Source organism: Hemitrygon akajei, chromosome 30 (assembly GCF_048418815.1).
Source record: "Hemitrygon akajei chromosome 30, sHemAka1.3, whole genome shotgun sequence".
Lineage (NCBI taxonomy): Eukaryota > Metazoa > Chordata > Chondrichthyes > Myliobatiformes > Dasyatidae > Hemitrygon > Hemitrygon akajei.
In genome coordinates, this window is record NC_133153.1 from 44,307,184 (window position 1) to 44,320,297 (window position 13,114).

Consider the following 13,114-nt stretch of genomic DNA (forward strand, 5'->3'; position numbering starts at 1 on the left):
AGGATGTAGTGTGACAGGAACATGATTTTTAAGAAGTAAAATAATTAATGTGAATGCTGTTTTCTATTTTAGTTTTAGATTTCTGTTTTACTTCCATTGACTGACAGTTAAGCTGTATATTTTAAAAAAATGATATTCAGAATTATATTGAGACAAAATGAATGTTTGCAGAGTAGCTGGTTAGACCATAAGACGTAGGAGCAGAATTAGGCTATTGTGCCCAACTCTACAGAGTTGGAATTGACTGTGAACTGTGCACCTGGTATTGAAGAATAGAACACCGTAAAAATTGCTTCCTGAGTCGGTGGGACTAACCAGAATTGAAACGTGATCTTGATCAGATGGAATTGGTATTTTTGGTTACTGAAGGGACTTCCTATTTCAGGTTTAGTATTGGTTAAATGCAAAATCTCCCAGAATCCACTCATTGTTTGTTTAGCTCTACTTGTCATGTGAAATCTTGTCGTAGGAATTTCTAATTAGCATTTCTTTTCTCATAGGAAAATTAGACACTATGTGTCTATTAAGACTCCATGTAATGACAACAAGGTAGGTGTGTGTCTTTGGTGCCTGCTTCCTTTTCTTGTTTTCTGCTGCAGTTTCTTTTGTGTGATCAGTGTTTGCTTTTACAGGCTGACACGCCCAGATTATCTGATCGATTTCACGTTGAGTCACAAACAGGTACTGTATTCCTCGATGTCTTCCTTCTGTATATCTCTTGAAGCAGCAAACTGAGTACCAGTGTTGTTACTAACAGTGGTGTACCTGGTGACATAGCCTCAAGATTTGGGGGAGTAGATTTAGGACAGAGATGAGGAAGAACTGCTTTTCCTGGAGAGTGTTGAATCTGTAGAATTCTCTGCCCAATGAAGCAGTGGAGGCTACCTCAGTAAATATGTTTAAGACAAGGTTGAATAGATTTTTGCATAGTCAGGGAATTGAGGGCTATGGGAAAAGGCAGGTAGCTGGGGATGAGTCCATGGTCAGATCAGCATGATCATATTGAATGGTGGTGCAGGCTTGACAGACCAGATGGCCTACCCCTGTTCCTATTTCTTATGTTCTTATGGTGCAAGGATCTTGATTAGAATGAAGAGGAGTTTAACCCAAGTGAGAAAGGGGTTTCTGTATTTGGGCGCAATGTGAGAAGCTACATTTATTGCTGATCGCAAATGTGTTCCTCACTGCATGGACATGTGTTTTGTTGGTGCATCATGGGAGATGTTCTATTAGATGATGGAGAGGGATGAGAGAATGTGATGCAGGAGTGATTGAATATGTTACAACACATTCAGTTATGCCAGAGATCTGTTTTGTGAATATTTTCCAGCAATTTCTGGAATTTGTACTGTTTAGTAAGAAGTTTCCCATGACAATATCCTAATTTGTGCATAGCAGGAAGTATAACCACAGTGCTAAACTAAACAATCTATTCATAATTTATGAAATCAAATGTATAGTTCAATGAGGCACTGAATGGTACAGCACCGAGTAAGGCCAAGTACATCATCACTTTGGTTTTAGTGGCACTCTATTTTTTTGACGGCGAATGAGTTCCCATTCCTGGAGCATGTTGGCCAACCATTTTCTGACATTCTCTGGGCGCAGCTTGGAAGATGGTGCCTCCGTGGTGTGGCCCTGTGTACGACTGATTCCCGGCTGGTGTTGCCAACTGAGGCATTGCGGGAGATTGAAAATCAGGATTTTGCTGCAGTGCATGTATGGGCAGAGTTTCTGTAGTTGAGAGGTTGCACTCTCTCTCAATGGGGGGGGGGGAGGGGAGAGTTTGCTGCTGATTCTTGAGTCAGGAATCTCAGAATAAAAAGTGATGCAACAGACTGACTATAACAGTGACCGTCAATTTCCCCTTTCGCTGTGGGGAAAACTGGGTGCTATCTCTCTGACCCTTGTTAGTGAGAGAGAGAGAGAGAGTGTCAGGTAGACAATAGTTTTTGTTGACTGGAGATCATGGTCTCTGTGTACCTTGCTGTTGCTTGTTAGGTGGTGGGCACTGAGGCTCTGCTGAAACGGTGGGGGGGAGTTGGGAAGAGAGAGGATGATGCTTTGCTTGCTGTTGCTTTTGCGGGGGAGAGGGAGAGGTGCTTTGAGGTCCTAACGTTTTTCTGTTGGGGTTCTGTTTTTTAGCAGATGTCTGCAAAGAAAAGTATTCGGGTGGTATACTGTATACATTCTCTGATAATGAACGGAACCAGTTGAACATCCCTGCTAGCTGTTTGCAAGTGCTCAAACTTATTCCTTATCTTTATAAGTGTTCCCCTTCAGGTATTTGTCTTGTTCCCCCTTTGCTAACTGTTCTTGAATGTGATTCCTTGGTCTTTGTGGCACTGCATTACATGCTGTCAAGGAAAGAGTGCCTTTATCTCCTGTTTTTGGGGAATTGGCTCAAGATCCAGTCCTTTGCTTACTTATCCTCCTGCCACCGAAGCTGCTCTATTTTCTGTAGTAATGTCCACCAGTAACAAAAGTTAATGGAAGTAACACATTGGACTCAGTCAAGGAGCTCTAGTGAGCTGTTAGAATAAGTTCACAACTTTTACTTGGTCTTGATGTGAAGTTAACAATTGTCTTATTAATGAGCCCAGTCTGAACTTTGGACTCTGTTCAAACCTTACCCCAGATGAAAGCTTTTAATCTTTTGTAAGACATAAGAACAGATTAGGCCATTCAGTCCATCGAGTTTGCCTCACCTTTTGATCATGGCTGACTTATTTTCCCTTCTCTTTATTCTCCTCCCTTCACCCCATAGCCATTGACACCCTTACTAATCATGAGCCTGTCAACCTTTGAAGCCAATGACCTGGCCTCCACATCTGCCTGTGACAATGGATTTCACAGAATAACCACCCCCAGCTAAAGAAATTTCTCCTCATCTCTATTCTAAAGGGATGACTTTTTATTCTGAGGCTGTGCCTTCTGGTCCTAGATCCCCTCACTTGGAAATATCCTCTCTGCATCCACTCTAGGCCTTTCAATATTTGGTAGGTTTCAATGAAATCCCCCTTATTCTTCTATACTCCAGCAAGTACAGGTGCATCATCCTGGTCATTAACATATAATGTGAAAAAAACAGCTCCTGCAGAACATCAGTACTCACCAGCAGCCAACCAAAAATGGTCCCTTTTGCTCCCACTCTTTGCCTCCTGCCAGTAGCCATTCTTCTATCCATGCTCGTATCTTTCCTGTAATATCTTGGCCTCTTGCCTTGTTAAGAAGCCTCATGTGTGGCACCTTGTCAAAAACCCTCTGAAAATCCAAGTAAACAACAATCACAGATTATTCTTTGTCTATCCTGTCTGTTATTTCCTCAAAGAATTCCAATAGATTCATCAAGCAAGATTTCTCCTTAAGGAAACCATGCTGACTTTAGCCTGTTTCATCGTGTGCCTCTTAGAACCCTGAAACCTCATCCTTATCAACTGTACTTAGCTGGAAGATTGGAATCAGGTTTATTATCACTGATCTATGCCGGGAAGTTTGTTATTTTGTGGTCACAGTACAGTGCAAAGTATGTTACAGAAAGAGCTCTTGCTGTTTAAACACAAAAAATTCTACAGATGCTGGAAATCCTGAGCAATTCACACAAAATGCTAGAGGAACTCATCAGGTCAGGCAGCATCAATGGAGTTGACATCTTGGGCTGTGACTCTTCATCGGGACAGTGGTGCAAAAGAGGAATAAGGAGTTGGTGTTCACTTTAGAATGGTTGATATTGGTTGATAGTGATGATAGCTGGGGATCTGTGGGCTAGACTGCAATGTCTTGGTGTCAGGAAAGTGTGGTGTGTGAAGTTAGAGCTCAGCAGAAGAGCCCCTCCCCGACCACACTGCCATTGTTAGTAATTGCGCATTGTTGTGCACTTGTATAGTACACATGCATTTAACAAGTCATTGAAAGCGTTCCTGCAGCTGTTGCTGATGTCTTTTTAACAGTTTGTTGCTTCTTTTCTAGAGATCTGTACTTCAAAGTACAAAGGCAGGAGGAAAAGTTCTGATGTCAGATCCAACACATCACGAGGGAGTGATGGTATGTGACTTGCAGCAAGGTTGCAATAACCTCTGCTGTCCATTTATTGTAGGTGTGTGCATGCCAGAGTATAAAAAGTTTGGTGCAAAGTTGGAGACACTGAGCCTGCACCTGTAATACTGTGCAGTTTTGGCCTGTGTATTTGAAGAATAATATTTTTGCACTGGAGGCAGTGTATAGAAGGTTACTGGTCTGATTCCTGGGGCTCAGGAATAGAGGGTTTGCCCGATATTCTATCAAATATAGAAGACTGAAGAGTGGTCTTATTGAAACATCTGATTCTGTGGAGAAATGATAACTTGACATATGTGATGTTTCTCCTGGTCGGCATATCTGTAACCAGAAAACATGGTTTCAGGATAATCAGTTGTCCACTTATAAAGGAGATGAGTTATAATTTTGGAGTTATAATTTTTTGGATTCTTCCCCTGCCTCCCTGAGAGTTGTGGAATATATTCACGGTGGAGTCTGACAGGCATGAGCTACAGAGAAGTCCAGGGAGAGCATGCGTGAATGGTGCTGAGGTCAGACTGGATCAACCCTGAGAGCTTGATTTGTTGAATAACCTATTCATCTTCCAGTCTTTTCTAAAAATACCGGACAGGATGAGTAGTTTTGGACCCTGAAAAATGAAATACTCCTTAAAAGTCTCTCAGAAATTATATTTCAAACACTCAAGTTATTTACATATTGCATCAACTGTGACTCCAGTTTTATTTTGGGATCTAATGTGATGCATTTTAGAGTATTTTTAAACTGGCTGTGTTGGAGGATTTAGTTATAAGGTCAGACAGTTGACATGGAGCTGGCAATTTAGGATGGGTGAGAAATTGCTTCAGGGGAAGGGTATCCTGTATGCTGATTTTTGCTGTCTTCCTAACTGCTGTATTCTACTCCCTTCTGTCCTGTTATGTATCATAAACTTCCTTCATTTGCCCCTCCTAATTCCATTACATGGACTATATTCTGTTCGATGTTTCCCTCTTCACCTGACCCATCAGTTCATATCTTTCTGCAATTTATCACTTTTCCTCAATGCCAAATATGTTGCCAGTATGGACACATTCCTGATTATGAGCCTTGTGTTGAAACCTAAATCTTTGATATATACTGCAACAAATCACTAACCTAATGTGCACCTTGTTGAACTTCACTGCAGACAGCCTCTGTTCACTAAAACTTCTTTTCCCTTTGCCTTCTCTCACGGACCCAAATGATGAACCCATGCCCCTTTTAAGGGTTCTTCTGATTGGTCAGTCAAAATCTATGTCGACCAATCGTAGGTGCTACCCTTAATGAACCTCTGTGTTACCACCTCAAAAGTTTGTTAGCACCATCTTTCCTTAGATAGTAGGGAATAACAGAGTGTAAGAGTTGAGAGTAGATCATCTGACGTTTCAGGTATGCTCACTAATCCAGACCATTGTCCTTCAATGTCATCTTAAATCCCTTAATTTCCGTAAATCTATTGGTCTCAGTTTTGATTAAATTGCTGACAGGTAACGGAATCACAAGAATTCAACACTCTCTGAAAAGAAGCTCTTTCTCGTCCTGGTCTTTGCCTACCTCTAAGGTTGAGATTGTAACCCTCTGAACCTCATTTGGAGGAAAGATCTATGTCTGTGTTGTTGAGCCATGTAGGAATTTTCTAAGATTGAAATAGATCCTCTCATTCTTGTAAACTGCAGGGAGTACAGGCCAAATCTATTTGATCTATCTTTGTACGTTCAAACCTAGTATCCCAGGAACCATTCTTGTGAATCTGTCACCCATTCTGCATGGCAAGTGTGTTTTTAGGCAAGATGAGCTCTTACAGATAGCGGGGTCAAGGGATATGGGGAGAGGGCAGGAACGGGGTACTGATTGTGTATGATCAGCCATGATCACAGTGAATGGCGGTGCTGGCTAGAAGGGCCAAATGGCCTACTCCTGCACCTACTGTCTATTGACCAAAGCTGTAATTTTTCAAGCACAGTTATTCAGTAACTGCAGTATGACATCTTTACTCATGCAGTCAATGCCTCTGTAATAAAAGCCAGCATACCATTTGACTTCCTAATTTAAAATGGTTTTAAACGCCACCTTAGAATCTTTGCCAGTTACTTTGACCACTACCAGTTCTTCACAGAATCCAGAGTAAAGGTCAATATGAGGTGCAGAAAAATTGTAGGAGATGCATTCTGCACAAGTTCATTACTTTTTAGATTTTATTTGTTTCTTTGTTCATTACACAGGTAGCAACCAGGCTAGGAGATCCTCTATTGCTAGGATACATTCCATGACCATTGAGGCACCAATTACCAAGGTAGAACTAACGGGAAATTAGTTCTGATGTAATCAGTTATTTTAAAGTGATTAAATTATATTTTTCTTAAACTGGTATAAAATAATGAATGTGCAATGGAATGAATACTTTGTGTACACAGAGTTACAGCCATGCTTATTGTGGTGGTCTGCTTACATAGAACTGCGGGTGATGTGTTGCCAGTTTTTTTGGCTACTGATTGTAAATAGCATGGCATTGGTTTGAAGCAAATCCAGTGGGATAATCAGTCTGTTAAACTTCATTTGAAGGTAATAAATATAATAAATGTGGCACAAGAGAACAGCTCTGAAGGAGTGGCTGAAGCCTTGGATCGTGTATTGGAAATCCTCCGAACCACAGAATTGTACTCTCCACAGCTTGACAAGGATGAGGACCCACACGCCAGCGATCTGGTCGATGGCTTGATGTCAGTAAGTTCGCTTTGAACAATGTTCTTTAGAATCATTTCACAAAATTCTGTGGAACTTGAGAAACCTTTCAGTGTATTTGTTAAACTGAATACAGAGGACAAAAGAGACCGCAGATACTGAAGACAGGAACAACACTGAAACAACTCAATAGGTCAAGCAGCATTTGTGGAGGGACAAGGTGTAAGGTCCTGCATTGGGTCTGAGAGGGAAGAGGAAAGATCGCCAGAGCATTGTGGATGTCTGCCATAGAGGCTGATTAGTAAGAGGTTGGAACCAGGTGGGGTAATGGGGAGGGGGAAGTGAGCGTAGGGAGAAGATGGATGTGTGTGTGGGACAACACCAGAGCAACACACCCATTGGTTTTCATTTTACCCCGCCTACCCACTCTCAGGCTGACCCTGAACTTCTCTGTTGCTATGGAAAGGCCGAATGCAAACTGGAAGAAAATGTCGCTCATTTTGTGGGTAGTCTACAGCCCCATGGTACTAATACTAAATTTTTCAATTTCAGGTAACCCACATATACTCACCCATCCACCTAGTCATCCCTTCCCTTTGTTCACCCCCTTTACAATGATGAATGATGACAGGTGGGTTGTGCTGGCAAGGGGAGTGCTTCTTATTCATCTGTTGCTTTTTCACAAGGGTAAAAGGAGTGCATCATATCCCAAGCCTGACACTATAATTTCCTCCTAAGTGTTGAAGTAACAACTTTTATTGATTCACCTGATTTTAAATGATGTTTGAGACAAGGGTTCAGTGACCTTCAGCTCCCACATGTCATTCTCAAGGGTCAAGACATCACCAAGTGGGTGAGGAGACATTGGCTACTTTGCTTTGTGTAATCTTTAGCAAATGAAGATATTTCAAGAAATGGAGCTGCTATTCTGGACTCCAGCACTAACAGCTGACTGGTACTTGTTCAATCCGAAAGCATTCTCAATAAAAGTGCAATATTGTTGGTGCTTCACGTAACAGATTATTGAGTAATGGCGTGACCATGTAACTCTCCTCTCTTGGTGTCTGTAGGATGGCTTGCGGAAACCATCTGGACATGAGTACATCTTCAGTAAAAGTAAGTTGGTGTACTTTTATCAGTGTTTCCTATCTGGTTTTGAGTTTTCTTATGAGGTTGATTACTAAGGCCTTCTGGGTATTAATTAGTATGGGGTTTGTAGTGACAAGGGCAATGAAGGAAGAGATGACCGTGACCCCGTTTCACTCTGTTGCATTATCAATCAGAATCAGATTAATTATCACTGGCATGTAATGTGAAATTTGTTAACTTAGCAGCAGCAGTTCAATGGAATACATAATCTAGCAGAGAGAAAAAAGAATAATAATAAACAAATCAATTATGTATGTATATGGAATAGATTACCGTATATTCCGGAGTACAGACCAACTCAGAGTATAAGCCGACCCCTTTTGTAGAGGTTTTTGATTTAACCGGAAAAGATCACAAGATCTCACATGCCGTTACTCAGCTTTGCTGGGTCTGGAACCTGGAAATTGTGAACCAGTACCTGCTAAGAAAACAGACCTACACATTGCAGACAGACAGACATACTTTATTGTTCCCGAGGGAAATTGGGTTTCGTTACAGTCGCACCAACCAAGAATAGTGAAGAAATATAGCAATATAAAACCATAAATAATTAAATAATAAGTTAATCATGCCAAGTGGAAATAAGTCCAGGACCAGCCTATTGGCTCAGGGTGTCTGACAGTCCAAGGGAGGAGTTGTAAAGTTTGATGGCCACAGTTAGGAATGACTTCCTATGACGCTCAGTGTTATATCTCGGTGGAATGAGTCTCTGGCTGAATGTACTCCTGTGCCTAACCAGTACATTATGGAGTGGATGGGAGTCATTGTCCAAGATGGCATGCAACTTGGACAGCATCCTCTTTTCAGACACCACCGTCAGGGAGTCCAGTTCCACCCCCACAACATCACTGGCCTTATGAATAAGTTTGTTGATTCTGTTGGTGTCTGCTACCTGCAGCCTGCTGCCCCAGCACACAACAGTAAACATGATAGCACTGGCCACCACAGCCTCATAGAACATCCTCAACATCATCAGGCAGATGTTAAAAGACCTGTCTCCTCAGGAAATAGAGACGGCTCTGACCCTTCGTATCTCGAGTGTTCTTTGACCAGTCCAGTTTATTGTCCATTCGTATCCCCAGGTATTAGTAATCCTCCACCATGTCCACACTGACCCCTTGGATGGAAACAGGAGTCACTGGCGCCTTAGCCCTCCTCAGGTCCACCACCGGTCCTTAGACTTTTTCACATTAAGCTGCAGATGATTCTGCTCGTACCATGTGACAAAGTTTCCCACCGTCGCCCTGTACTCAGCCTCATCTCCCTTGCTGATGCATCCAAGTATGGCAGAGTCATCAGAAAACTTCTGAAGACGGCAAGACTCTGTATTGTAGCTGAAGTCCGAGGTGTAGATGGTGAAGAGAAAGGGAGACAGGACAGTCCCCTGTGGAACCCCAGTGCTGCTGACCACTCTGTCTGACACACAGTGTTGTAAGCACATGTACTGTGGTCTGCCAGTCAGGTAATCAATAATCCATGACACCAGGGAAGCATCCACCTGCATCACCATCAGCTTCTCACCCAGCAGAGCAGGGCGGATGGTGTTGAATGCACTGGAGAAGTCAAAAAACATGACCCTCACAGTGCTCGCCGGCTTGTCCAGGTGGGCGTAGACACGGTTCAGCAGGTAGACGATGGCATCCTCAACTCCTAGTCGGGGCTGATAAGTGAACTGGAGGGGGTCTAAGTGTGGCCTAACCATAGGCCGGAGCTGCTCTAGAACAAGTCTCTCCAGGGTCCATGATGTGGGAGGTCAATGCCACCGGTCTGTAGTCATTGGAGCCACTGGGGCGTGGTGTCTTCAGTACAGGGACGAGGCAGGAATTCTTCCACAGCACAGGAACCCTCTGTAGACTCAGGCTCAGGTTGAAGACATGGTGAAGTACTCCACATAGCTGGGGGGCACAGGCTTTGAGCACCCTGGGGCTGACAGCATCCGGGCCTGCAGCCTTGCTTGGGTGGAGACGTTTCAGCTGTCTTCTCACCTGTTCAGCTGTGAAACCCACTGTGGTAGTTTCAGGTGTGGGAGGGGTGTAGTCACGAGAGCAGGGTGGGGGCTGTGAGGAGGGGTAGGAGGGGAGAGTGGAGTATGTGTTGATTGGGGGCCGACAACAGATGAATCATGTGGGGGATGGGCAGGGGCTACAGTGTCAAATCTGTTGAAGTACTGGTTAAGTTCTAGGGAGCGTTATAGGCGAATTCTTATTAAATAAATCGGGGAGAAATTTTGGATTAGGTTTCCAATGGAAAAGAATCTGCTGAAATGCAACCCCTGTGAAACCATTTAGCGCCCATCGTAATCTCGTTAAAACATAACATGGGGTGGCGGGATCAGTATGTGTACTCAGTATTGAGTTTGCAATCACCATGTACAAAAGATTAAAACAAATGTAATATGATGCTGGCTTCAAGCTGAAGGTTGTTGATTTTGCTAAAGGAACAAATTATTCTGCAGCTGCTAAGAAGTGTAGTGTAAATGAGAAACAAGTGAGAGAGTGGAGAAAGGCAGAGAACATGCTGAGGGAAATGCCAAAGACAAAATGTGCAAACCGCGGGAAAACATGCCAATGGTTAGAACTAGAAGAAAAAATTTTAGAGTTGGTGAATCACCAGCAATCGTCTGGATACATTGTTACCAGAGAAATGATTCGAGGTCAAGCGTTGAAATAGGACGAAAAACACCATGAGGTCAGTGAAAATTTCAAAGCTACATGAAGTTGGTGCACCCGATTTATGAATAGACGTGATCTTGTGTTGAGACAAAAAAACAAAGATTGCTCAGAAAATTCCCACGGGGTGTTGTTTACGTTCAAGAACGCTGCTGGATGGATGAAGCGGGTTGCTTGAAGTGGGTTAAAGAGGTGTGGCATCAACGTCCCGAAGGTGTCAGGAAGGAAAAGTTGCTACTTGTCTGGGACATGTTCAAAGCGCACTTGTCAGGTGAGACAAAACAACATTGAAAGCTGAAAATATGGACATTGCAGTCATCCCCGGTGGTTTGATGTCCGTGTTCCAGCCATTAGATGAGAGTTTAAACAAACCATTCAAAGAATTCATGCGTTGACAGTGGAACAACTTTGACTCAAAAACAGCCAATAAATATGACTTGTCTTCCGTGTATTCATTTTTCCAAAGTTGGCATCCTCTGTATAAGCCGACCCCCTAATTTTAGGATCAAAATTTAGGGCCAAATTCTCGGCTTATACACCGGAATTTATGGTTTAAAAAAAAGTGCAAAAACAGAAATACTCTATTTTTTTTTTAAAGTGAGGTTGTGTCCAAAGATTCAATGTTCATTTAGGAATTGGATGGCAGAGGGGAAGAAGCTGTTCCTGAATCGCTGAGTGTGTGCCTTCAGGCTTCTGTACCTCCTACCTGAGAAAAGGTAACAGTGAGAAAAGGGCATGCCCTGTGTGCTGGAGGTCCTTAATAATGGATGCTGCTTTCTGAGACACCACCCCTAAAGATGTCCTAAGCACTTTGTAGGCTAGTACCTAAGATGGAGCTGACTAGATTTACAACCTTCTTTCAGTCCTGTGCAGCCTGTCAGAATGCTCTCCACGGTACAACTATAGAAGTTTTTGAGTGAATTTGTTGACATGCTAAATCTCTTCAAACTCTTAATAAAGTATAGATGCTGTCTTGCCCCACATTTACTCTGTGTTGCTGCGTGTTCCGATCTAATTTATCAATCCTGATCTTTAGATTGACTTAGTATCTGCAGCTTTTGGAGAGAAAATTCATGACTTCTGTTATTTATGTATCGCAAAAGTTCTTGCATTTAAATGTTGTAACTCTAATTTCAAGAGCAGATTCGAACAATGCTTAATTACTTTCATAGCCACAGATATAGAGCATTATTCCATTTATTTATTTTGATTATTTTTAATACAATAAATGTAAGTCATTTGTGCTCTATTCACTAGACTCTATTTCTTTGGCTCACTTGTCTTAGAATAGAAGAAAGCCACTTACCTTCTTGAGCTTGTCCATTAGATCATACCGGACTGTGTATTTAATTCTATAGAGTTTTGTCCCTAACAGAAATGACGTCTTTGGTAAAGTTGCTAAATTACTAGGTAGGAAACTGAAGCCTGGAATATCTTCAAGGGAAGTGAATTCAAATTCCACCACGGCAGCTGGAAAATATTAATTTGATTAAGCTGGCGGTTAAAAGTACATTTTTTGGCGAGAATTTTATTTTACCTTGTTCTAGACTCCAAGTACCAGGGAAATACTTTGTTACTTAACATAAAGATTTTTATTCTTCATGTATGTGAAGGATGTAAGAAATAAAATCAATTAAATTAGTTAACTTTATTCCTCAACAAATCACTCCATACTGTATGTTTTGCCTTCAGTGTAGGAAGGTATTTCGTAATTTCTTGTGAGCCTTTACCAAGTGCTCACTGGAAGTTCATGCATTCAGGAGCTGTACGGGGCTATTAGCGAACTGCAGAACACACACCCTGATGGACTATTTATTGTCGCTGGTGATTTTAACCACGCGAACCTTAAGTCAGTGTTCCCCAAATTCCATCTGTATGTGGACTTTGCAACAAGAGGGGAGAATGCGTTGGACCTTGCTTATACAAACATCCCAGATGTGTACCGGGCAGAGCCCCGCCCCAGCCTCGGTTACTCAGACCACATCTCTGTTATGCTAATCCCAGCATACAGACCACTCGTCAGGTGCTCCAGACCAGTTCAGAAGCAGGTGAAAACCTGGCCAGCAGGAGCCATCTCTGCTCGTCAAGACTGCTTTGAGCACACTGACTGGCACATGTTCAGGGAGGCTGCAACCGATGGTGACTCTACCAACTTAGAGGAGTACACAGCATCAGTGACCAGCTACATCAGCAAGTGCATTGATGATGTTACTCTGTCCAAGACCATCACTATACGCGCTAACCAGAAGCCATGGATGACGGCGGAGGTGTGTGCGCTGCTGAGGACCCGCGACTCCGCCTTCAAAACAGGCGACAAGGCAGCCCTAACAACAGCAAGGGGCCAAACTGTCCCGAGCCATCAGAGGGGCAAAGCGTGCACATGCCCAGCTAATCTACAGCCACTTCCAGGACAGCGGCGACACGCGGCGCATGTGGAAGGGCATCCAGGACATCACCTGACTGTGCAGGTGATGCCTCCTTCCCAGATGCGCTGAATAACTTCTACGCCTGGTTTGAGGCAGAAAATGACGTGGTGGCAAGGAAGTCCACCCCTCTTA

General features: G+C 42.9%; 1 protein-coding gene across 6 annotated transcripts in view; it reads left to right on the forward strand.

The window, feature by feature from the left end:
- The window catches only part of pde8a (phosphodiesterase 8A), a 180,722-nt gene that overhangs the window by 108,503 nt on the left and 59,105 nt on the right, over positions 1-13,114 (forward strand). For 5 of the 6 annotated variants that reach the window (XR_012096766.1, XM_073032809.1, XM_073032805.1 and 2 more), the window contains 6 exons: positions 501-549; positions 633-681; positions 3,970-4,044; positions 6,279-6,349; positions 6,619-6,780; positions 7,809-7,854. Coding sequence is in view for 5 of the 6 variants with exons in the window: in XM_073032809.1 (XP_072888910.1) it covers positions 501-549; positions 633-681; positions 3,970-4,044; positions 6,279-6,349; positions 6,619-6,780; positions 7,809-7,854 (452 nt within the window). In the remaining variant the exon portion in view is untranslated. The remainder of the gene's footprint in view (positions 1-500; positions 550-632; positions 682-3,969; positions 4,045-6,278; positions 6,350-6,618; positions 6,781-7,808; positions 7,855-13,114) is intronic. The other variant, XM_073032807.1, reaches the window with a different exon arrangement.